The sequence below is a fragment of the Apiospora kogelbergensis genome, assembly GCF_038363985.1.
Source record: "Apiospora kogelbergensis strain CBS 113332 chromosome Unknown utg000017l_segment0_segment0, whole genome shotgun sequence".
NCBI lineage: Eukaryota > Fungi > Ascomycota > Sordariomycetes > Amphisphaeriales > Apiosporaceae > Apiospora > Apiospora kogelbergensis.
The window spans coordinates 72,850-97,237 of record NW_027117434.1 but is presented as its reverse complement, the minus strand read 5'-3'; the positions used below and the strand labels follow the sequence as shown (position 1 = coordinate 97,237).

Here is a 24,388-nt window from a genome sequence, read left to right as displayed (position 1 = left end):
CCACGACGGAATTGTAGAGATCTTTGGATTTTGTTATCGTGTCTGCCGCCGCTGCCCGAACTTTAACAGACATATTCCTCAATGAGTGGGGAGGCAATCTGGTTGATTTGGCTGTTAAGAAGAGTAGACTTGATGGTCCCGAACAAGCGCTACTATTGGATCTCAAATTAGCCGCGTGTTTGTTGCTACTCGAAGAACTGGTGCCCGGAGCGTCTGAAATAGACCTTAGAGGCGGGGTGTGGGGATGAGAGAGTTTGTTCCTCCAAGGTTGCGGTATACTCTCTAGTTCGTCGTGCAAACGCATGCATATTTCCAAGTGGATGTGGTCAAGCACGTCGGTGCTCAGCTTGGCTATTCGCTTCTCGTCAAGGAGGAACGTTTTGGGGAGTTGCTCGGAGCTTGAAGGCAGGATCAACCTGGACAATGCCTCGAAAAACACTGCCATATCGCCGAAAGCCGACATCGACCCGGGACTGGGGCAGATATCATGGGAGGCTATGGCAAACCACTGCTGTGCTGCAAGAGGGTCGAGCTTGCCGCTTTGGATCTCCATGTAGAAGAAATGCTTTTCGAAGTTCACAGTATCCTCGATCAGAGTAGGTTTCAGATAACGAATCTCATGGTTTGCAATGTCGAGCTTCATCCATTCCAACAAGCTCAAGAGACTACGCAGACCCTGGACCAAACCCTCTATGTCGTTTCTCCGGTTGCTGTTTGTCAGCTCGTTGTACATCTCGTCCACAAGCTCGTCCCTCACAGGAGCACAATGGGCTTTGAGCACGCCTGCAAGCCACAATGCGAGTTTCTCAAGATCGGCGGACCCTATGTAGAACTGCTGCATGATCAATTCCACATTGAGCCCCTCATCAAGGTAAACTCGGTCGCAAGGTGGGACAAGCGTCTGGAGAATTTCCTTCACCTCCTTCAGCAAGACCGGAAGACACCAGTCCAGGCTTTGCCCGAAACACTCCTCGAATAACACGGGGGCATAACCATAAATCAACTCATGTTCCTGTGCATCTGTCCATGAAGTTGCAGAGCCCACGAACTCTGTCGTAAGGAACTGTGCATTTGTTATCGATAGCCGACTTAATCATGACTTATTCCTAACATTGCCATGGCTCACATCATTTTATTAGCACGATCCATCATCCTCGAATCTCCAATGCATTTATTTTACCAAGAAGGGAAGCAGATGTGCAGCGACTGCAAGTGATACTCAACGCGCGGTTGCTCTTCGTCGAGACATCATTAACCCTGCATCCGAGGAAGTCGACATCGATTTGCTTACAGAATACATTCGCTGTCTGTGTTGCAAGTTTAAGAATGCCAAACATCGTGACCGCATTGAGGACGCAGAGCTCTTGACACCACTGATCGAAAGATGGAAATCTGAGATTGAAATTGAGCTTCGACCCCATGAGTATCTCCCACGTTACGCACTCCGCAGCGAAGAGCCGAACACATCTTCTGGTACCACCACAGGTTCGACTGTGTTCAGTCACTATACCCCGCTCTCCGTGTTTCGCCCGCATGTGAGAGACCCCGGCCCCGAAGATACCGTTTTATGCAAAATTCTCGAAGATCTTGTCAAGCGAGACTTTGAGACAGGCTCTCTATACATGTTTGGCCGCTCTTCTTCTTCTGGGCATGTGAAGATTGGATGGAAAGCACGCAGCGTTGAAGTGCGCCTCAGCCATTGGGCCAAGTGCGGATACGTACCGAACTTGTTGTTCCACAAGAACAATGTTCCATTTGCACAACGAGCCGAGACACTTACGCCCTATGAGCTGATCAAGGAGTGGCATACAGAAAGGCGATGTAAGGGACCATATTGTGGGGGCAAGAGTCATCAGGAGTGGTTCGAAGTCAGCAAGGAGGAATCAGAACAAGTCATAAGTCGCTGGGCAAGAGTCCTGAAAGAAGTTCCACTTTATGACTGTGAAGGAGCTTTGAAGCCTCAATGGAAGCAATACCTAAAGCAAGTGGCCATTGATGGGAAGGTAGTCACAGCTCAGAGTCTGTGGGAGCACCATGAGTCTTCTGCGGCCGGTACTTCAACGCGCCTGACGCCTCCCCATAGCTCAGCACATACGCTCAACCTCGAGCAAGTCAAAGAAGAACAAGAAAATAATCGGTTGTGTCCAGTGAAAAAGAGGAAAGTTCTACCAACCAAGTCCAAGGAAGAAGAGGTGGAGCAGCATAATGATCGCCTGCATCCGGCGGTTGAGAAGACTGGTCCTCTAGCATATGGGAAACCAAGCATGAGCTGCTCTAATTTGACGCCCATAGAGCCAGCGGTTGTCGACGAGTCCCCAGTACACAAGACTGATCCATCGCCAAAACAGGACCCCCTTCTTATTTCGCCACTGCAAACGCCTGCCCCTCCGATTGCGTCTTCACCTCACGTACTATTAGAAGTATTGGGCGGTGTCCACCCTTTTCCAAGCAATTCACAAATAGCAGAACTAAACTCGCCAGCATCAGCCTTACCAGCAGCCCAAGTTAAGCAGGAAAATGATTCCCCGCATTCGCTGCTCGCAGGAGTTGAGGCAGCCGCGGACAATGAGATAACCGAGATCGATGCACATACTGGGCAGAGTCAATCCAGTGATGAGCAAACACTCGTGGGGACACAGCCTTGGAACTCAATGAACGACACGACTGTAATGCGGATACCCGAACCTCGCAACGGTATTGCTGCGAGTCTAAGGGACGAAGTGTCTAAAAGCGGTAAACGGGATGTCTATATTAACCACAGACACGATGCCACAGGCCGGGCTTGCAAAGAATCGAGATCTAAGGAACTCGTACCGTAAGTGCTGATTATGATTGAAGACAGGAACCTGGAAACCAGCAACGTACTTTTATGGCCAAACAAAGTGGGCGATTAGGTACAGCAGGGAAGATCGCTTCATTTTTGACAGCACCAGGACGAAGGTTCCCCTCGTTATACTATCCGAAATTGCAGCTTATATAGCCTGATGCTGACGTCGTGCTTTGTCCAGGAATTCGCTCTGCCCATAAGTGAGGCTATGGATTAGTTCCCTGCAAGACCTAGCGAAACAAGTGACCAAGTTATTGGTAACAGAATGGGAGGAAACAAACCACGACAACGCCCGGCATCTAGTCTAGGTGCACGTGAGACCAGGGGTCTGGAGCCGAGAGCAGAGCCATCGTGCCTGGAAGCAAAGAAGCTGAGCCAGTCTACCCAGACAACCACCACCCTGGAATGACTTCAGGGAACCCGTTGACAGACTTGTACAGATCGCACAATGCAAGTCCGCTGGTAACGAATGCCAAATTGAGCGAGTTGGACATCGACAAGATCCCCAACAACCATAGGCTATGCCATGACCTCAATTTCGACCGGGACCTACAATTCCGGCCGAACTGGGATGGCGAGAAGGGCAGGAAGAAGCAGGCCAAGGCGGATGAAGCTACCCCTGCAAAAAGGTCTAAAACGGAAACTATCAAAGAGTGGAGAGAGGACGGATGCACCTGCGGACTGTAAAAGACGCGAGATCGTGTGGGAACCTTTATTTTATCTTTGTTCAATTATTTGTTATTCCATTACTGAGAGGGGAGTTGATGAAAAGGCGGCGGGCGTCCGACGCGACAATGGAGGACCGTGCAGAGATGGAGATCGTGGTGGACGCGCCAAACTCTATCGCGACGTCGGTCAAACGAGCGAAGCGGGCGAAGCCCAGCGCCAAAGCACGCGAGGCGCTACTCTCGAATGAAGGCGACAATGGAGCAGAGACAAGTTCGAGCAACAATGGAGTCATTGGACCGGAGGTGCTGCAGCGCATCTACGAGCTCGTGGCCAATTCTCGTAACGAGGTCCGAGACCTGAAAGAGATCATCAACAACCAGCAGGCAATCATCCAGCAGCTCACCGCCGAGCTTCAAAATGTCACCCAGCAGTTGGAAGAACTCAGGAACAGCGCGGCCCTCGCCGGCAGCGCCCAGACGAGCCCTCAGGCTTCTTACGCGCAGGTCGCACGCACGCCCCCGACGAGCTAGCCGAGTAACGTACGCATACTTACCTCGATGAACACGACGCCTTCCACGTTTACCGACACCTTGTACTGCACTATCGACACATCCCGGATGGAGGACGAGAAACGATCCAGCGTGACCGCCGGAACGGTTCGAGCTGCCATCGAGAAGGAGATGCGAGCGACGGGAGAACAGAAGGACTGGCGATGCCGCGCCGTGACCATGGACCCCAGGTAACCCTAACGCATCAAGATCGTCTGCCGAGATGAGACCGAGCACCGACTAGTTAAGCAAGCCGCCGAGAAGACGAACGCGTCTGGCGCTCGCGTCTTGCGAGACGAGCTATACCCGATCAAGGTGGACAGCGTCAGGCGTACGGCAGTCCTCAACGAAAACGACGAGATCCGAGACGGAGCCGCCGAGGCATTCGGGCAAGAGAACGAGACGACAGTCGCCAAGGTGGCATGGCTGAGCCGGAAAGACAACGGGAAGGCATACGGCTCCATGGTCGTTTACCTGACGAAGGCGGCCGAGGCGCGGAAGTTCCTCGAGGAGGGCTTCTTCTACGCCGGGGGCGAGTCGGGCTACACGAGGGTCTTCGAGCGACGGGAGCGGCCGGAGCAGTGCTATAACTGCCAGCAGGTGGGACACAAGGCATTCCAGTGCAAGAACGCCCAGACCTGCGGACGATGCGCGAAGCAGGGACACAGCCACCATGGCTGCGAAGCTACCATCCTGAAGTGCGTCCCGTGCGGAGGACCACACGAATCGTTTAGCCGACACTGTCCGAAGCTGTACCCATCGAACCATGACTAAACCGTTCCGCATTATTCAAAACAACGTAAGGAAGCAAGGACCCGTACACGACAGCCTCATCAACGACGAAGAAGTACAGCACGCGACAGTGATCTCGATTCAAGAGCCTCACGCGAGGATGGTGCAGAGGCGGCTTCTGACGACACCAATGGGACACCATAAGTGGGTCAAGATGGTTCCGCCAGTTCGGAGAGAAGGGAGGTGGCCGATCCGGAGCATGCTCTGGGTCAGCAAGGAGGTGGAAGCGGAACAGGTCCCGGTCGAGTCCCCAGACATCACCGCAGCAGTCGTGCGGCTGCCGGAACATGCGGTCTTTGTGGCGTCCGTTTACGTTCCTGTGGAGGATCCCCCCGCGCTCCAAGAAGCGTGCAGAAAGCTGCGCATTGCTCTTGAGGCAGTGAGAAGGAAGACGGGGACGGTAGTAGAGGTGGTTATTACGGGGGACTTTAACCGGCACGACCAGCTCTGGGGAGGAGAGGATATGCGATTGGAGAAACAAGGAGAGGCGGATCCGATTATCCATTTCATAGCCGAATTCGGCCTAAGCAGTCTGCTCCCGCGGGGCACGAAAACGTGGAGTGGCGGAGCCTATAGCACGACCATCGACCTTGTCCTAGCATCGGAAGAGATGAAGGACTCTTTAGTCAAGTGCAGGGTGCTCGACACGGAACATAGGTCGGACCACCGGACCATCGAGACGGCCTTCGAGACGGCCACACCAGCGCCTGCGGGCCAAGAACGACTTCTCTTTAAGAATGCCCCGTGGAAGGATATTAACACCCGGATCGCAGCAGCATTAGCTACGACGCCCACGGGTAGTACGGTTCAACAACAGACGGACCGGCTCATGGACGTCGTCCTGGAAACCGTGCACGCACTGACTCCCAAAGCCAGGCCATCGCTGTACGCGAAACGTTGGTGGACGACAGACCTAACGCAACTCCGACGCATTTACACATACTGGAGAAACCGAACCCGGGCCGAGAGGAGGGCAGGTTGTGCCAGGAATGGCCTAGAATCGACGGCGAAGGCAGCTGCAAAGCAGTACCACGAGGCCATCCAACAGCAAAAGAAGAAGCACTGGAACGAGTTCCTCGCCGACAACGACAACACCTGGAAGGCAGCGAGGTACCTCAAAGCGGGCGACGACACGGCATTTGGGAAAGTCCCCCAACTCGTGCGGGCAGATGGGACGAGCACCTCCAACCATACGAAGCAGGCGGAAGAACTGCTTACCAAGTTCTTTCCTCCGCTTCCGGGCGAGATTGCCGACGAAGGGGACCGCCCGCAGAGGGCGCCCATCGAGATGCGCGCTATTACGATGGAAGGGATCGAGCGGCAGCTGTTCGCGGCCAAGTCCTGGAAAGCACCCGGAGAGGACGGCCTCCCGGTGGCTGTCTGGAAAGAAGTGTGGTCGGTGGTCAAGCAACGGGTTCTCACGCTGTTCCGTACGTCGTTGGAGGAAGGAGAGCTACCAACCCAATGGCGCCATGCGAAGATCATACCGCTCAAAAAGCCGGGTAAAGAAGACTATACTATAGCGAAAGCCTGGCGGCCGATCTCGCTACTGTCCACACTCGGAAAGGTGATGGAGTCCGTCATTGCGGAAAGGATCTCTTATCTAGTCGAGACGTTTGGGCTCCTTCCAACCAACCACTTTGGGGCACGGAAACGACGGTCAGCAGAACAGGCGCTCATGCTTTTACAGGAGCAGATCTACGCTGCCTGGCGTGGCCGGAGGGTCCTCAGCCTCGTGAGCTTCGACGTCAAAGGGGCGTACAACGGAGTGTTCGACGTCAGGCTTCTCCAAAGGATGAAAGCGCGAGGAATACCAGACCAGTTGCTCCAATGGATCAGCGCTTTCTGCTCAGGTCGTACGGCGACGATCCTGGTGAACGGACACACGTCCGAAAGCCGTAACCTACCACAGGCGGGTCTGCCACAAGGGTCCCCCTGTCTCCGATCCTGTTCCTCTCCTTTAATGCAGATCTGGTACAGCGGCGGATCGACTGCTACGGGGGCGCTGTCGCCTTTGTAGACGACTTTACGGCTTGGGTCACAGGCCCGACGGCGGAAAGCAACCGCGAAGGGATAGAAGCCATCATCAACGACGCCCTCGCGAGGGAAAGGAGGAGCGGTGCGACGTTCGAAGCGGACAAGACAGCCATCATTCACTTTGCGCGCCAGCCGTACAAAGCCGACCCGGCACCCTTCACCATCAAAGGACGGGATGTACGGCCCAAGGAACACGTCAAGATCCTGGGGGTTATCATGGACACGAAGCTCAAGTACAAGGAACACATTGCCGAAGCCGCGGCCAAAGGGCTGGAGGCCGTCCTGGAGCTGAGAAGGCTCAAGGGGCTCTCCCCTGCCACGGCGCGACAGCTTTTCACGGCGACGGTGGCGCCGGTGGTGGATTAAGCGTCAAACGTCTGGATGCATGAGTGCAGGTACAGGGCAGCGAAACCCGTCCACCGCATCCAAAGGATAGGGGCTCAGGCGATTGTGGGAACATTCATGACCGTGGCTACGAGCGTGGCGGAAGCCGAGGCCCACATTGCCGCGGTCCAAGACCGGTTTTGGCGGAGGGCAATTAAAATGTGGACGGACATCCACACCCTCCCCCGACAAACCCTCTTCGCAGCAGCACAGCGCGGATACGGAAGTTCCGGAGATACCATCGATCGCCATTCTATCAAGTAGCGGACCTGCTAAAAGACATACCCATGGAAGAGCTGGAAACCATCGAACCGTTCGCACTAGCCCCGTGGGAGAGCCGGATAAGGACGATCGCGGACGAGTCGGAAGCGGACTTTAGCGTCGAGCGTACAGACTGGGCGGTGCGCATTGCGGTGAGCAGCTCAGCCAGGAACGGGCTAGTGGGCTTTGGTGCAGCCATCGAAATACAGAATTCGATTCGAGGGGACTGCCTGCACTTGGCCTGCGCCATTACACTCGGTGAAAGTATAGAGCAGAACCCGTACACGGGAGAGCTAGCCGCTATAGCCGACACCCTACGTTCGTTGCCGAAGCTCCGGTACCGCAAGATCCTGCTCGTGGCGAGGAACAAAGCAGCGGCCCTTACACTGAGGAAGCCACGTCAACAGTCTGGGCAACGGCACATCGGTGAAGCCTACAAGGCCATTTCGAGCCTGCGAAGGGAAGGAAACAACATCGTCGTCGCCTGGCTACCAACGCATGAAGAGGACGAACTAATGGATCGCGCGAAGAAGGAAGCGAAGACCACGACAAGGCTGGGTACCGAACCAGGGACCAAAATGCCGGGGGCGAAGTCAACAACACTGAGCCTCGCGTGGGCGAAACGGAGTGCTCAAATAAATCTGCCGGAACGCGTCGGGAAACACTCCAAACGAGTCGATACTGCTCTACCAGGGAAACATACGAGGCAGCTGTACAACGGACTTTCGTGGAAAGAAGCCAACGTTCTTGCCCAGCTTCGAACAGGGAAAGCTAGGTTGAATGAATACCTCTACCAGATCAAAGCGACACCGACAGACCAGTGCGAATGCGGACGAGCGAGAGAAACGGTGGAACACTTCCTCTTCCGATGCAACAAATGGACAACATACCGAACAGAGATGCTACAGTGCACAGACACCCACAGGAGCAACTTGTCCTTTTACTTGGGTGGCAAGTCACCCTCGGACAATGAATTCTGGGCCCCAGACATGGAGGCCGTACGAGCGACGATACGATTTGCCATGGCGACAGGTCGGCTGGATAGGAACCAGTCTTCTCACTAACGCGTCCACTACTAACAACCCGTGCCTCAGACTGCAGGCGCCGCTTCAGCTGCCGAGGATAGGATGCTGGACACTTGGAGAAGGGCCTTCAAGCTGGCCTGGCAGGAAATGCTACTAACACGAGATCCTAAATAGGAACGTGCTGACGGAAATGGAGTGATCAACTGAAAATGGAGCATGCATGGGCTTTAGGTGACAAGTAAGCGATTCAAGAATGTACCGTAGATTAGCGTCAGTTGCCCTTTCGGCTTCGCCGCCCGGGCGTTAATAAAATGTGTGTGTTCTGGCTGTAGTTAACTTCAACGAAAGCCAAGAGGAGGATTGAATGAATTGAGGAAAGCGAAAGTGGTGATAGCGGTGGGAAGACTCAGGAGATGGCCATATTTCTTAGAGCGCAAGTATCATGTAGATCCATTATATATACATTGTCGGTTGCAGATATACTCAATAGATACTAGCATGAAGCCTGCTCCCAAGTTCCTCGATCGTATAGCCACAAGTTCCCAGGGCTGGCGGTGCTGCAGGGAAACTGCGGCGCGAGTAGTGGAGTGAAGACTACGTAAATTATCGAGGCTTAGTCGACTATACGAGTTCAACCTCGACCAGCCCCACCGGTTTGGCTTTCAAGGTGGAGTTGACAGATAGTTTAAAGTGCTTAGCCATTACGTCCCTGCATACGTAATCCTATAGAATTTCATCCGCCAAGACACTATCGTGCTCATAGAACGGAAGAGATAAGACGGGCCTATTATATCTACTCCTCTTATCTTAGATGCATATTAATATCCACTCATTTACCAATCAGGAACTGCGCATTTATAAGACCTAGTATAAGGCGACGACGTAAATCACGGGAGTGGACCCCAGTAGAGTCTAGTGGTTTGCTGGGGCGGTGCACGGTGAATACAGCCCATGGTGTTACGTTAGTTCAGTATCTTTGACAAGCATGTTCGCCCATGTGCTAGCTTTAAATATCGGTTGTTCTTACCTTTCCACCGCTCTGGGCTCTTGTCCACTTGTTGTGGCAGTGTTTTAGGCCCGCTCGCTACGGACTGCTGGACCAGGAACATACAAAAGTCACTGTCGTAACTTGTGACTGAGTAGCTGGCGGTAGGCATAATAACCTCCTACACCATCTAAATGTGAATTTCTGCACCCGTATTTCCATTTAAGCACCATGAGCTACCTATTGCTCCATATGAACAATTCAGATTAGCGACTCCGAGATGAAATACTGTCATAATTACTCGCTTCTCTTATGATCCTGATAGACAGATGAATAAAATCACAAAGCCCGCAGACTGTCTTTCAAAACCGATTTCATCCTTCATGCTGCGTTGCTTAGTCCTCCCACCCCCACCCCAACCCAAGACGGTCTTGATGTCTATCTACCGTGCGTGTGCGGGCGCCCTGTTCCTGAGACTGAGGGGCGTGGCATCGCTGTCCGTGACGTTCCATGTAAGCTGATAGAAACTGGAGCTGTCCTTTGGCATGGCAGCCCACAGGGTCTCCATGTTGCTTCCGTTTCTGTGATACAACATTTTGCCGTACCAGCCAAAGCCGGTTGTCAGGAGGGATGAGGTGTTCGAGTCCTTGACGAACTGGACAGCACCCGAGGCTTCAGGGAGCGCAAGCAGCAGCGTCTGGCCGTTGGTGGTTGCCGCCATGGAACCGTCCCTTAGAGTGACTGCCAAATACAGTAAGGTACAGCCATTGCACGAAAACGACACAACCAGACCAGCCATATATGTGGGCCGAGGAACTTACAATTAACTTCGTGAACGGACGAGTTCAGGTTACCCAGCGGCTCGCCGGTGATGTATGCGTAACCTAGGAGAATGAGTCAAAAGCTTCTCGGGAGTGTGAAAGTTTGGAGAGCGAGGGGCAGGGAGACGGGTACCATCAATATTGACAATAGGGAAACCCCCCAACACCACCAGCACCGTAGGCATACAGTTGCGGCTCCAGTTCAGCATTATTCTCCGCTCCTGGCCCTGAAATAGCGGCTAGGGCAAAGGGAATGCCGGTAAGAAAGAGCTGAGAGCGCATTGTCGTGGCAGAGGAAAAGGTAGTATAGTATAATGGGCGGAACAGTAAAGGAGATGATGTTGGGAAGAGGAGAGGAAATTTAACAGGGTGTATAGGCACGGCTAATGAGGGAAAAGATTCTTCTTTCGCAAATCTATTTAAGAGTACTGAGGTAGGATTGGAGGGCACTAATTCAGTACAATTATTGCCTGTTATTGCCGATGTGGACATAAATAAATTCAACAGGCGCTAGTAAGGTGACCTGGGCCAAACATATGGATCAAATATATGGGGGAGGGGTGACCCAGTAATAAGGCTATGTTAAATTAGCTAAGCCTCCTTACAAAATCGGGCAACCTCTAGCAACCCAAGTTAGACGCGGCAGTTATACCTATGAAGCAAATCTCGCTATGTTACCTCCGAGAAGCGTGATCACAAAGACATGGGTTGCGCGGCCGTGACGCGGCGCCCCCTGAAAATGGGCCCTTTCTTCAGGGCTGCGACATCGGAGGCATCGATTACTGGGACGACGAGCCTGAAGATGAGAACCCCGGCCTTTATCACTTTTCACACCGCTTGAGCTTCATATGATACTAAAATGGTGCTGTATGTGGGCCTATCCATAATAGGTTTTAATCATACCTCACAGAGGTGGACTGGTGCGGATGCGGGTGATAGTGTGAGGGCGTATGAGACTTTGACAATGGCAGCGGTGGTTGGAGAAAACATCCCAACTATGCCTATGTTGCAGCCCGCATCCCGGCCCTCAAAATATCGCACGCCTTACATATATATTTCTGCTCCGTGCTCTGTCAGTTCTCCATCACTTCCTCTTTATCACTCCTTTGATTTGATTTTCTTGCGTGGCTATGATGACCATGTTGAACTACGCAGCAGCCGTTGCGTTCCTTTCGCTCCTTACCCCTTCACTCACTTCTCCTGCGTTACAGTCCAACACCTTGATCTCAGCGAGAGATGCGTGCGCTGGCAACACTGCCGACACCCGTTCCGAGTGGTGCGATTACAGCATTGACACGGATTACAGCGAGGAAGCCCCCTGAGACCGGAGTCACGCGGGAATACTACTTTGAACTTCTCGATTCCAATGTGTCCCCGGATGGCGTCGAGCGATATGCCATGTCGATAAACGGCAGCATTCCCGGCCCAACCATCTATGCCGACTGGGGTCAGTACTGATCGCGGAAGGAAATTGAGCAGCTTCGCCTCAGTGCTGACACTTATCATAGGCGACACCGTCGTGGTGCACGTCACCAATTCACTCGCCGACTCCACCAATGGCACCAGCATTCATTTTCATGGCATTCGGCAAAACTACACGAACCAGCACGACGGCGTGACATCTATCACTCAATGCCCCACACCCGTCGGCTCTACCATCACCTACATCTGGCGAGCTCTACAATACGGTTCGACTTGGTATCACTCTCACTATTCCCTGCAGGCGTGGGAAGGCGTCTTCGGAGGTATTGTCATCAACGGTCCGGCCACGGCTAACTACGACGAGGACATGGGCATCATGTTCTTGAATGACTGGGACCACGATACTGTCGACGCTCTCTACCTCTCTGCTCAGACTAGCGGCCCTCCCACGCTGGACAACGGTTTGATCAACGGTACCAACGTGTATGGGGATGACGATCACAGCGACCAGACGGGTTTCCGTTGGAACGCCACCTGGGTCGAGGGTTCGTCCTACAGACTCCGGCTAGTCAACGCTGCCGTCGACACGCATTGGAAATTCTCCATCGACAATCATAGCATGACCGTCATTGCGATGGACCTGGTTCCCATCACTCCCTTCACCACCAACGTATTGAGTATGGGCATGGGTACGAACGCCTACACCATCGACGCGATATGAATGCTGATGTTGTTCCACAGGTCAAAGATACGATGTTGTCGTCACGGCAGATCAAGCATCGATCGCCAGCAGTTTTTGGCTACGAGCAATCCCCCAGTCCTCCTGCAGCGACAACGACAGCTCAGACAATATCCGTGGTAAGCTTATCCAATCTAGCTTATCATATTCCATTGGTTAATCAGATGGAAACCCTCTAGGCATCATATACTACGCCAACTCGACGGATACGCCCACCACGACAGGGTTCAGCTTTACCGATAGCTGCGAGGACGAGGACGTCTCGAACCTAGTTCCCTACATCTCCAAGACGGTTGGCGACAGTGGCTGGAGCGATTCGGAGGCGGCAACAGTGGCTTTCAACGACGACAGTCTCTTCCGTTGGTATCTCAACTCGACGACCATGGTGGTGGAGTGGGTCGACCCTACAATCCTGAAAGTCTACAACAACGAGACTAGCTTTGTTGATTCCAACGGTGTCATTGAGATCGATGACGAGGAGTGGGTCTACTTGGCAATCCAGACGACTCTTGCAGTACCTCACCCCATTCATCTTCACGGACACGACTATTACGTCCTTGCGCAGGGATCCGGCACCTACAACAGCAGCACTACTCTCAACCTCGCCAACCCCCAGGCGGGACACCGCCATGCTTCCTGCGTCCGGTCATCTCGTCATCGCCTTCAAGACTGACAACCCCGGTGCTTGGCTCATGCATTGCCACATCGGCTGGCATACCAGCGAGGGATTTGCTTTGCAATTTGTCGAGCGACGAAGTGAGATGCTGGATCTCATCGATTATAACCTGCTGAACAGCACTTGTGCCGCCTGGGAGACGTACACTGACTCAGTTTCTGTTGTACAGGACGACTCGGGCGTCTGAGTCTTCGACGCGCCGGTATCCGGTGGTCTCATGTATTTCCCCCATTGATAAGGTGGGCTGTGTCTATCACGGAGATTGGCTGGCTTACGAGAAGCTGGCGTCGCTGCTCACCCTTGAAAACATTCGCGAGGTGCACAAGCAAACCGAGGCTGGCAAAGGTATCGGGAAGACGGCGCTTGGAGTCGGCGAGCCTGGGGACCACCCAGATTTCCAATGAGTTGTAGTGGCTATGAAAGGTTAGACCACAGGTTCAACAAGCTTGGCGGAGTTATGGCACAGCAGATGCTCGCATGATATCGAATCTATTATAAGATAATAGTTAGTAACTGGAGGAAATGGCGTTTAATGATGTTGGGAGATACCTCTCCTCACTTCTCTGCAAGTCTACCAGACTCCATACGTATCTAGACTCTTCTATAGGTACTCTGTCCACTTCTGACTAGGTCTATAAAGACCTAGCCTGCAACCAGGCTTCAGGAGTGGAAGGCCAAGGCATTTAGACAATATACTCCTTCACCCCTCCTACAAATGAATTTTCTAGTTGATTATAGAAGTACACGGGCAGTGTGATACGAAAGGAAGCGCTTTATCGTCAAGTGGTTACGGCCCTTCGGTAAGTAGGCCTACTGTTGAGCGCTCACCAATGCAAGGAGAGGCTTCGCAGACTTCTGAGCAGACTGGTTAGCCTGGGCGAGAAGAGCAGCGACCTTGACTGGCATGCTCAGAAAAGGCCAGTGGCTGGACTTCAGGCTGTCGGTGAAGGAGCAGGCGGGGAAGGCGGATTGGAACCGCTTCTGGGCGGCAAGCGGGTTGGCCTGGTCCTCCTCGGCAAAGATGTAGCCCATCTCGAAGCCCGAGGCCCACAGCTCAAAGACGGCTCCGGGTGAAGCTGGGATCTCACCTTTTCGGCCAGATTCAAATCCATGTCGTCGTAGAATACGTCGACCGGGGTTTCGGAACCTTCAAGGCAGATGACGTCGCCTAGAACTATATCTATTTCATTACCCACGGTCTTTTCATGACTATCTTGCCTGCCTATGAGTAACATCCATAGCGGTACTTTGCGAATAGCCAGCAAACGATGGGCTGAGCGAGGCGGGTTCAACACCACTCTTTGCGGAGTTTGTGTAGACATCCGCAAGGGCATCCCCATTTGATCAGGCATGGAGTCCGTACGTGCCGCTGCGAAAACTTTCAAGGGAGAAGCGGCCATCGTGGCCGGCGTGGATAACATAGTAGTAATTAGGTCCCTATGTGGGTGGCCTTCGAGCGGTGTCTTTGTCTCCTAGAAAGATGGTAGCCACTGGAGCAGGTCGCCCATCTGAAAGAGCTAGATGACCGGCAATTCCACTGCGGCTCTACTATGCAAAATCTATCAGCCACGGGTACTACTACTGGGCAAATTCTTTGTTGGCTCGTTTCTTGGCATCGCCTACCATCCCATCATTCTCTAGAACTGCGTAGTCTGGGGTTCTGTGTATAGGGTAAATAAGGAGGCACTTATCAGATGCTAAAGTCAGGGGCGCCATATGTTTCCCTGTCAGTTGGGTAACCTCCCCCACCCGTGGAAGTGGGAGGTGTCCTGGACTACGTTCCGCTGCACAATGTCCCCGGTTGCAGACTCGCAGTGTCCTTACTACCGAGTTAAGCCACCGTTATTACTGTCACTATCACTTATTGAGCATGCACTAATTGATAGCGGCTATACATTATATTAATAATTATAACTCTCTTAGGATATCATTATCCCCCCCTCCCATTCGATTTATAATTAATTCGATAGCCATTTTCGATCACCGGAAGAGCACACCAATCTAGGAGTAGTCAGGAGTGAGCAGAGGGAAGCCCTTGGGGCCGGCGTAGGCCTGGATATCGCCGGTGGGGGTCTGGCCCTTGACGATCTCGAGCTCACTGTTGTTGATCTGGTGGACGCCGGTCTGATTGCTCGAGGGGGAGATGGGCTGGGTGACGAACAGGGCCAGGCCGCCGGTGGAGCGGATGATCTTCCAAGTGCGAGCGGACAGTTCGCAGGTGCCGTTTTCAAGGCCGGGCAGGGTGTCGCCAGCCTCGGCGGGGGCCTGGGCGCTGCACTTGATACCGACCGTTTCCATGGTACCGGGCTGGATCACGGTGAAGGAGTAGCTGGAAGGATTTGCGTTTAGAACGTATCGCCAGAACGATGATGGAGAGCAGGCTTACGAGCACATCGAGCTGTGGGGGTGCAGCTGGCGGTGAAGTCGGAGACGTTGAAGATAACATCCTTGGTGGCAGCAGCGGCCGCAACGGTGGCGAAGGTAGCGACAGAGAACTTCATCTTGGCGGTTGAGTTTTTGGTTTGTTGAGGTGGTGTGATTGACGAGACTGGGTGAATGTGCTAAGGTGCAGTGTCGAATTAATTTTTGGAAAGTTGTAAGATCTCTCTGCCCTTTATACGACTGCTCCTCCGGTCCTTGGCGGGATGCCAAGGGATGAAACAGCAATACAGTGTGGTGACGATGATGATCCGTCATCGCCGGCAGCTAGACCTCGTATTGATCTAGGAAGGTAGATCGCTTCTGCTTCGGGACGTGTTGGCCCAAGCCGATCTTGGGCAAACGTTGCAATTTGTCGTATTGTGCCAATTATGCAGCGCAGGTTTGCTATGTGTACGACGAGCCGCGATTGATAATAGGAACAGGGGGCCGCGACAGACAAGATGGCGGGGGAGATGAGCGCGCCGTACCACCTTAACTCGCTCGACCATGGGTCACTGCATGGGCCACCCGGCTCCCCGACAGGCGGTGGACAAAAATAGAATCACTGCAAATGACCGGTACAGAAAGTACCCATTAATATATCTATTACATTGAAAGAACTAATTAAAATGCTATTCTACATTTCAATTATTATTAGCAATTCTTCTTTTATTCTTGATGCGCGTTTTAATGCTATTATACTCTTTAGGATTACTCGATTAGACTCGTGGTTGTTTTACTACGTTTTTTTGCCCACCGCCTGCCCGAGCTATATACACGTATGAAGATGAGTTTACAAGTGCCCACTGCCGACCCAATGAACACGAGCCGCCCCTGCTCCGATCCACACAATTGGTGGTAATGCTGGAGCTTTGGATCTCGTATCACAGCATGTTAATGAGCAAGTTTCTAGTTGCAGATCCGAATGAAATGATGCTTTGCTAATATGAAAATTACTTTTCTTTGGCAGGCCAATGGTAATAACATGTGTCGCCCACGCGAGGAAGGTAATGGTCGAGGTTAACACGAAAACACGAGCGGGTGCACATCACGGTAAACCAAGAATCGAGCGAGCGGCTCCCACGATGCGCCTTAGCACAGGTAATTCTCGATTGATCGCATTGCTCTACCCCTGACAGCTTGCAGGGAAGATGCAGCTAGTTTAGGAGACTGGGCGAACAGAGATGCATTAACATTCGGCGCACGCTCTTGAACAGTTCATGTGGGCCGTTCAAAGCAGCTAGCGGCCAGGCCCAGTAGCAGCCACCACTTGCATACTTGCTAGGTAATGACGTCGATACGTGGTATGTTCTGTAGCTGCGCGCATGGAGCCCGCAGGTGACCTGGAATCCCTTCTCTCGTTGTTGTTTTCCAATTTCAATTCCTCTCCCACCTAGAAAAAAACCCCCATTTCGTGTTCTTTCGACAAGACGGCATACTTGCGATCGGCTGGACGGAAAATTCCCAACAAGTAAACTCTTCGAGGCTCTCCTTTGGGCTTTTAGGTCGGATGCTTGACAATGAAACTATTACTGCCCTACGACAGTAGGGCGCAGAAGTCCGAGATTGCAATGAAAGAACAACTTACGGCCAGATGTTGAAATATCCCCACGGCGTTGAAATACCGACCCCGCAATTTGGCGGGTTTTTGCCTGCGCCTCATCTAGCGAGCTTATGCATTCTCGTTACCATCTAATGCAACCAACGGTAATGTCAAGCTTGCCGCATCCGAAAGTTAATGATAATCTCAAACGACATAATTAGCCTGCCGTTAACATGATCATAATACGCATCTCCAGTGTAATGGCGCAAGCCCCCACGCGCGACGTACGCCATGGGCGGCACGGAGTGTATCTCCACATGGGCATAGTGAACGCGCAGACACTGAGGCGAAACCACTACGATGCGAAGCTACCGCTGCAATCCCTCCAGGAGCTGTACGGCATCATCTGAAACAGACTGGAAGAGGACTGATTCGAGATTGTGTGTCGGACTGGACTGGCCATCGCCGTCGACTCGATACTCGGCCACATCCGGGGCGGCAATTTCCTCCTTCAAGCCCGCAGCAGCAATGCTTATTAGTCTGTCGCCATCGCCGACGCTACTTCCAGCCTTTATAACCCGGCGTCATTTTCAGGATCACACAAATAAATACTAGCTGTGGGATCAAAGCCCGGGCAGTTAGTTTCATATTCCGTTGTCCTCCGTCAGCCTTACTCTCCCCTTTTATCCCCTAATCGACCATCAGCAGGCCATATCGTCACTATACCCGCCTCTGCACCTTATTATACCACTGATTACTTATGAGCCCGTCATTCCTTAAGTGACCGGTTTTAGTTATAAATAATAATATGTGAATAATAAAGGGTATTATGCCTAGGACGACATCCAACTTGCTCCGCAATTGATGGCTAGAATGCAGACGGTATCTCTCCGGGGACTTGCTAGCAATGCTTCGGCCTCCGTCTTTATTTTCGACGCTTTAGCACGGAGGAGCGTACGCATCTTTCACCAAGAAGGCAACGTCGGGTTGTTTACTGATAGCAACCATCAATTCACTAGAAATGAACGAGAAGCTGGGCCTCGAACTCGGTGTGAACGCTCGCGATACCGGCCGCCCAATGGATAGGATGGACGACTAACTGTCTCTTTCACTGCCAAAAGTGACTGTGTCTCTTCTGCCGATGAATTGTTGCTGCGCGTGGCACCAGTGTTGACACGCCATCACTTACAGCAAGTTGAGTAAATATTGGCTTTGAAGGGTAACTCGGGTGCGGTCCCCGTGCTGGTGAAATTCACAGAGAAGACCTATCGGCGGCAGTTGAGGAAGCCGGTGCCCTTGGCGATTTACATCTCTTCAATGCTAGCGACGATGTCCGAACCCAGGATTGGGTTGAAGCTGGATAAGCCAGCGTGCCTGGTCCCAATGGCCCAAACTCGATCCGCATCATGATTCGTCCCACCCCCGGGACGACCCAGTTTCTGGGCGACACCTATTCGATTATTTCGGCAATTCGGCATAGGCGCTATGCAGGAGCTGGGCGGCTTCTCGACGAGACAAATTCCGGTGTCAATATTGAAATTGCGCCCCCTCATACGTTCCAGGGCAAAACTTAGCCTGCTGTACGCGTTATTCTCGGTAACCATGGTAGGCGAAAGCACATATCCTGCCCTACCCGGCAGCCGATTCTCCTTGATACTGATTGACTCGCCATCGGCCATGTTGGCGAGTTTCTCCAATTCCTGCCTGCCAAAAACGAGCGAGGATGGTTGGTGGGAGTGGATGATCGTCGAGCTGGCATAATAATGCTCCAGGACCCTAAAACTTAAGGTCATGGGTCTATTGCATTGTTCTCTCACAGAAATGACAAGGCTGGCCTTTTGCAATGTGGCGATACTTACCCCTGCAGGCCTTCTCCCGTCCCAGTTCGGACCGTGGGTGAGTTTTTCGCAGACAGCAATCTCATTTCCATCAATCTCCAGGACGCAGAGCTCATTGGTGTCAATGTTGCCATCCTCAAGAACGAAGTCGGCCTGACCGATGCTGGATCCATCCAGGTCCCTAAACTTTTCGAGCAGAGTTCATTTTTGGGCACTGCTAACGCCAGCGACGCGCTGGCGGTTGGCGGTTACTTTCCTTACGTCGTCAAACATCCATCCTCGTCTTAACTGACTACAGTACCTGCATCGCGCCCAACCCATTGGGGCCCAAGCCCAAACGGTGTTGGTATGTGAGGAGAGACCATGATTGCCAAATAGGCCAAGATCGGCTAGAACAATCATCAAACCTAGGGCGGTGAAGTACATTGTAGCAGCCACTCACTTCGCTCCGCGGTTGCCCCTTGGTGGTATGGATGGGTTGGCACATCTGTCCATGTCACCTCTCCTATCTTCGATGCTGTAACTTCGAATTCGTCTTCGTACTCTCTCCTTTCCCATTATTGCCTTAGCTTTAACTCAATATTAGCGCCGTAGAATGTGGAGTCCTAAGACATTTTCCCTGTGTTCTCGAGTGGACGTGTGAGCAGCAATGCTCTTCTCTCGTTTCCCGTATTTATATATACTGATCCCCAAATGGCCATTATCTAAGCGTCGCTTTCTTGTGATAGTATTCAAAGACCTTTTCAAATATTTGCTTGACTGAAATACCATCCCACAGCGTTATACGGGGAGTAAAACCAAGAACAGTCTATCACTCCAAGCAAAACTCAAGAAGAGGAGATTTTGTGTCAGGTTTGGCCCAAGCAGCCTTGTTGAGGACTTCGGAGGTATACCAAGAAAACTTAACGGCCTAGCGCGTAATGCTTCATCGAGTTGGGTACGTGTATAAGGTCATTTCTGTGCTACATGTCACTTGCAAATGAACAAATAACCTTTCCAGGTCTAGCCACCGATAATACTCGACGATACCATGGCCTCTGGATTCCCTCGGAGCGCCACCTCGGCCTACACCCAACTGTGCAAACGCACAGAATACGTAACAACTTACTTGAAGTGCATAGGTAAACCCGACTCAGACGTCTGCAGGTATTGCTCTAAAAAGAGGCAGCTCATGGAAATCACGATCACGACAGTCCTCCTTTTCGCGACCCCTTGCGGGAGAGAAGCTCTGCTCCTGTATCTATGGGAAACAAAGCTTCCATTTTGCTTACTTCACTTGACAGGCTGCAAAATAACAAATATTGAGCTGTAGTACTTCTGGACTTGTACTCTCCCGGCTGTAGAGGAGGAAACCCTTACCAGGGCTGGGTTCTGTCTCAATGTATGTCATAACTAGATAGCTGCATGGCCAATAAACTTGATTTGAAAAAGAAAAAGGACGTCTCAGTCGGCATCTGCCATATGCGCGTCTTCTCATCCCGCCTCCTTCCATTCTTGCTTATTAATTTCATCATTCTAAATAGAACACGGAGTAAAGTGTGTGTATGTTTTTGTGGCCACATATACACATCTTCGGGGTTATATACAACTGTTCCGTCTTTCTTCTTAGCAACCGGATCTTTCTTTCTATCCAGTCGGTTCCAGGCTAAAGTACACATAAAGCAACACTGATTATCGTTATTTGTAGTAGTAGAGTCATGTCCAGAAAGTTCATACATCATTGGGTCCGTCGTGCATCTAGATTTTTTTCCCCTGTTAGTATTTGTTATCTAAAATCGAAAGCAAACTTGGGCATACTCACCAAGGAGGATCGCCAGAATTACTTGGGCAATCCTGTCGCAATAAAGGCCGTGGGGTCCAGCCAACTCTGTCAACAGAGACCACAGATGGGGTACCTGGTATTCTGTAAGTCTAAACCGGAACATGTCATAATTTTGCTAAGTCTTGGGGCTGAATTACCGAGTCTTGGGCGACTTCCCCGCGTTCAGATAGCAACGATAGATATTGGCGCAATTTACTCGTTGTTTCGGACGACCCTTCTACTTCCATTTCATCATAGCCACTATGGAAAAGCCAGTTGAAGGCGGTGCTAATGTCGCCCGCCTCTATTTGGATAGGGTCGAGGGCTTGCCCCTTCTCAAGATGCTCAATCTCAGCGATGTACTGCGACTCTAATGGGATGTTAGATTTGCGAGATGGACGACGCTGGATGTGTGGGAGGTGTGCTTGGAATCATGTAGGTAACCTTGACTTACTGGCAGCTTCTAAAAAACTCTCTTGCAATTCTCTGGAATCCCATCGCGACCAGCTGTCACTGTGATGTCGCAATTCCTGTACAACACTTCTCAAACGACGACCGCGACTCGCCCTCTGTGCCACTGTAGCATCATTACGTTAGCAGCCGATATGGTTGGTATTCTTGTTAACCTTCAATCCAGAATGGAGGGGAAGGTAATCAAAAGCTCGGAGCCACTTACTACCGGCCATGCTGCTTTTTTCGAATTGCGCCGTGTAGTACGCAATTACCATTCTGTCAAAGTCTGGAAAGCCAACTGCTTTGGTGGCTTCTAGGATTGTCTTGAACCGAGCCGTGATTCCTTCGGCTGTCTTTGGTGGTGTTGACTCCTTGGTCGACCCAACCAACGACGGTGCCGAAGATGACTGCGGCTTCATAGACGATGACATGGAAGAGGGCATAGATTCTTCGGTCCGGGAGCTGTGGCCAGCTGCACTAGGGGAGCGACTTCCGGATGACAGCGATATTGAGGATGTTGATGATGGCGCCGAACGCCGGAGGGACGAAGTGTGGGTATTGTTTCTTATTGTTGAGTATTGTTGGGGTACGGGTTGAGGATATGGCATTCCTACATTCACTATGCTTCGATGCCGTTGATGGCTTTGTGGCTGATGGCTTTGTGGTTGCTGCATATGCTGCTGCATTGGGCTTGAGGAAGCGGAGGCTGCTAGCAACTCGGAGCGCATCTTGTCCAAATGGCCGGGACAAGGACCCGTAACATTATTGCAGGTACAGCTGGCCTGTATGGAGTAAGACGTGGCGCCTTGGTGGGACATGAGAGCATCGGTACCTGCTGGCATGCTCATCATCATCATGTGGTCGACGCCCATCCACGAAGGAGTATGCTGCTGCTTGGGTGGCAAGGTACCGGCCATGAAGTATCCCTCCATCATAGTGTTGCCAGATGACGGCTCCGGACTGGAAGTTGGGCGGAGCTGGGGATCTACGAAAGTGAAGTCAAGCGCTGTATCATCTTCTGGCGGCTGATACAGTGCTTGATTCAGATCAACCGATGCTTGTTCCGGTTCATAGGCATCACCGTTTCCCTTCTGCGTTTCGCTGCTGTCGTCGGTGGCCACGTGAATGGTTCCTTTGAGTCTTTGGCCTAGAGAATCAAGGTGACCTCAAGTAAGCTCTCTGTCCTTCTTTATCTCTCTCTCTCTCTTGGTTTGACAATATTGAGCGCACGATTCGAAGTATCGGGAAAACATACGATGGTTACGCTGTGCTATTCTATTCTGAAGTCTAGAGTGTCGCTTGGTTAGTGGTGTTGATGATGGGTGGGTATTGATGAGCTTGGGATCCAGCACGGCTATGAGCAGCTTACCTCCGACGTTCTACAGACCTAGGGCTATTCGAGCGAGGATACTTCTTCTGCGTGGTGGTGGCGTCTCCCCTGCGCGAAGACATTCCTTATGTGTGGGTATGTATGGTAAGCAGAGCGGCCAAGTCGAGAAGGATATGAGAATTTCCACGGGACTAAGGTTTCGAATGCTTTGCAGACATGGCATACCAAGCCAAACCCCCTGAGATGCCACGGAAGAAACATATTTAACATAAAATCCAAACTAGGGGGTGTGCTCATGATCAAGCATGCCGAGAGACAGCATAATCGACAGCGAAACCAATGAGAGCAACAGTCATGAAGCTTGATACGAAACGTCCCAGCGTAAGGTCGTACAAGATAGAAGGGGTGTTGTTGAACCTGGCAGTCGGAACGGCTTCAGCCTCGCGCATCCTCCGCGTACAGGCATTGGCTATAGCACAATTTACATGGTTCTTTGCCATTCTGAAGGATAGAGTTTAGATTAGTACGAGGAACCGTTGCGTTTTTCCGTTAAGGTTTATCAGAATGTAAAACACGCGCCTTCGCCATTGGGCCAAAAAAGCCGCCCAACCTTTAACTTGGGGTGGCGTGCCGTGCCTATGAGACTGCCAAGCCGACTACAACGGCGTTCGAGTCAGGCCCAATTTAAACAAGAGGATTGGTGCGGGGTGACGTTGAATCACATTACAATTGAAGCAGTCCGCTCCGCCCGCTGCCTGGTCATTCAAGGTTAATTGACCCACCGAGATTGTGACAAGATTGGCTTGGCGGAAGCAATGTTGTTTGGGGTGCCATTTGCCGGACGCGGCTGGCTTTAATTGGGAGAGTTTGAGTCTGCTCTAGTGGATGCTTTCGCCGATGCTGCGGATTGGAAGCATCCGCCAGTTCGTAGCCTACGGCACACCGCCCAGCCAAAGTTTCCTTGATTGCTGGCTGATTGGAGCTATGGGAGCTCGTGGTATAGCGCGTCTTGTGGGGTGTCTCCATCTTCCCAGGATACGGTTCCGCGACCCCGAGGCAAGGATACCCAGTAATACCAACGGCGCAAGGCAGCCAAGGCACAAAGCTTGGCGTGTTCCAGCACAGAGAAAAACGAGGGCTCTCTGCATTTACGCGGTTCCCACAGGTTCGCACAGGTCGTGAACGGACGCGAACTGTACGAACAATGTACTGAACGCTGTGAGATGGCATGCTCTTCTAGTGATACCCTTCCCTGCGTTGCGTGTCTCTAGAGTACCGCCTACAACCGCGTCCTGGTATAAGAACCGCAACACAACGCGTCGAACTGGGGTGCCATGGCCTCCCTCGCCTTACCAATCCGTCGAGAAGTCGGTTAGACTTCAACACCATCCATTATACATCGTGTTTAGAACCACCCACGAAGACCATGTAGTCCGCCATTACCATATGCTAGCGACTTTGGCAGCACCCGGCAAAATGAAATTATGAATATGATCATCGCCGCATACAGTATGCCTCAATTTTTCCTTCGGCCAGGGGCAGCGCGCTGGAGACTTCGCGGTACTGCCCGAGGTCCCGTGTTTTGTTCTGCAGCGACAAACCGCTCATAGGAACTTGTCTTTCTGCCTACTGGTGTGGGCCATGACAGAAGCCTAGCTATTCAAGCTCTGCCAACTTGCTGGACTCTCCCGGGGTATATTTCTGGAGTGTCCATAGAGCTACAATAGCGTCCCGCGTAACGGTAGATATAAGCTAACGCACCCCTCCACGGACCGTCCCTTCACGGACCAGATTACCCACCATTAGCGACTATTTC

At 52.1% G+C, this 24,388-nt stretch overlaps 7 protein-coding genes across 7 annotated transcripts; 2 read left to right on the top strand and 5 right to left on the bottom strand.

Moving 5' to 3' along the window:
• Positions 1-1,419: 1,419 nt before the first annotated feature.
• PG998_014975 (uncharacterized protein) lies at positions 1,420-2,819 on the top strand (the record flags this gene model as incomplete). The annotated part of the gene is made up of 2 exons (XM_066881791.1): positions 1,420-1,423; positions 1,486-2,819. The coding sequence occupies 2 exons, from the start codon at positions 1,420-1,422 to the stop codon at positions 2,817-2,819; spliced, it is 1,338 nt and encodes a 445-aa protein (XP_066723186.1).
• Positions 2,820-9,970: 7,151 nt separating this feature from the next.
• On the bottom strand, positions 9,971-10,631 carry PG998_014974 (uncharacterized protein; the record flags this gene model as incomplete). Its single annotated transcript, XM_066881790.1, has 3 exons — positions 9,971-10,269; positions 10,350-10,412; positions 10,517-10,631. 3 exons carry the CDS (start codon positions 10,629-10,631, stop codon positions 9,971-9,973), a joined length of 477 nt encoding a protein of 158 aa, XP_066723185.1.
• Positions 10,632-11,488: 857 nt separating this feature from the next.
• PG998_014973 (multicopper oxidase) lies at positions 11,489-13,373 on the top strand (the record flags this gene model as incomplete). Its single annotated transcript, XM_066881789.1, has 6 exons — positions 11,489-11,615; positions 11,656-11,796; positions 11,858-12,460; positions 12,513-12,629; positions 12,690-12,990; positions 13,076-13,373. 6 exons carry the CDS (start codon positions 11,489-11,491, stop codon positions 13,371-13,373), a joined length of 1,587 nt encoding a protein of 528 aa, XP_066723184.1.
• Positions 13,374-13,996: 623 nt separating this feature from the next.
• PG998_014972 (uncharacterized protein) lies at positions 13,997-14,218 on the bottom strand (the record flags this gene model as incomplete). Its single annotated transcript, XM_066881788.1, has 1 exon — positions 13,997-14,218. One exon carries the CDS (start codon positions 14,216-14,218, stop codon positions 13,997-13,999), a length of 222 nt encoding a protein of 73 aa, XP_066723183.1.
• A 969-nt stretch (positions 14,219-15,187) lies between these two features.
• Positions 15,188-15,687, bottom strand: PG998_014971 (uncharacterized protein; the record flags this gene model as incomplete). The annotated part of the gene is made up of 2 exons (XM_066881787.1): positions 15,188-15,515; positions 15,539-15,687. The coding sequence occupies 2 exons, from the start codon at positions 15,685-15,687 to the stop codon at positions 15,188-15,190; spliced, it is 477 nt and encodes a 158-aa protein (XP_066723182.1).
• Positions 15,688-18,926: 3,239 nt separating this feature from the next.
• PG998_014970 (uncharacterized protein) lies at positions 18,927-19,546 on the bottom strand (the record flags this gene model as incomplete). Its single annotated transcript, XM_066881786.1, has 3 exons — positions 18,927-18,947; positions 19,010-19,169; positions 19,431-19,546. 3 exons carry the CDS (start codon positions 19,544-19,546, stop codon positions 18,927-18,929), a joined length of 297 nt encoding a protein of 98 aa, XP_066723181.1.
• A 1,211-nt stretch (positions 19,547-20,757) lies between these two features.
• PG998_014969 (uncharacterized protein) lies at positions 20,758-22,694 on the bottom strand (the record flags this gene model as incomplete). Its single annotated transcript, XM_066881785.1, has 6 exons — positions 20,758-20,883; positions 20,948-21,159; positions 21,244-21,366; positions 21,466-22,389; positions 22,498-22,517; positions 22,612-22,694. The coding sequence occupies 6 exons, from the start codon at positions 22,692-22,694 to the stop codon at positions 20,758-20,760; spliced, it is 1,488 nt and encodes a 495-aa protein (XP_066723180.1).
• Positions 22,695-24,388: the final 1,694 nt, after the last annotated feature.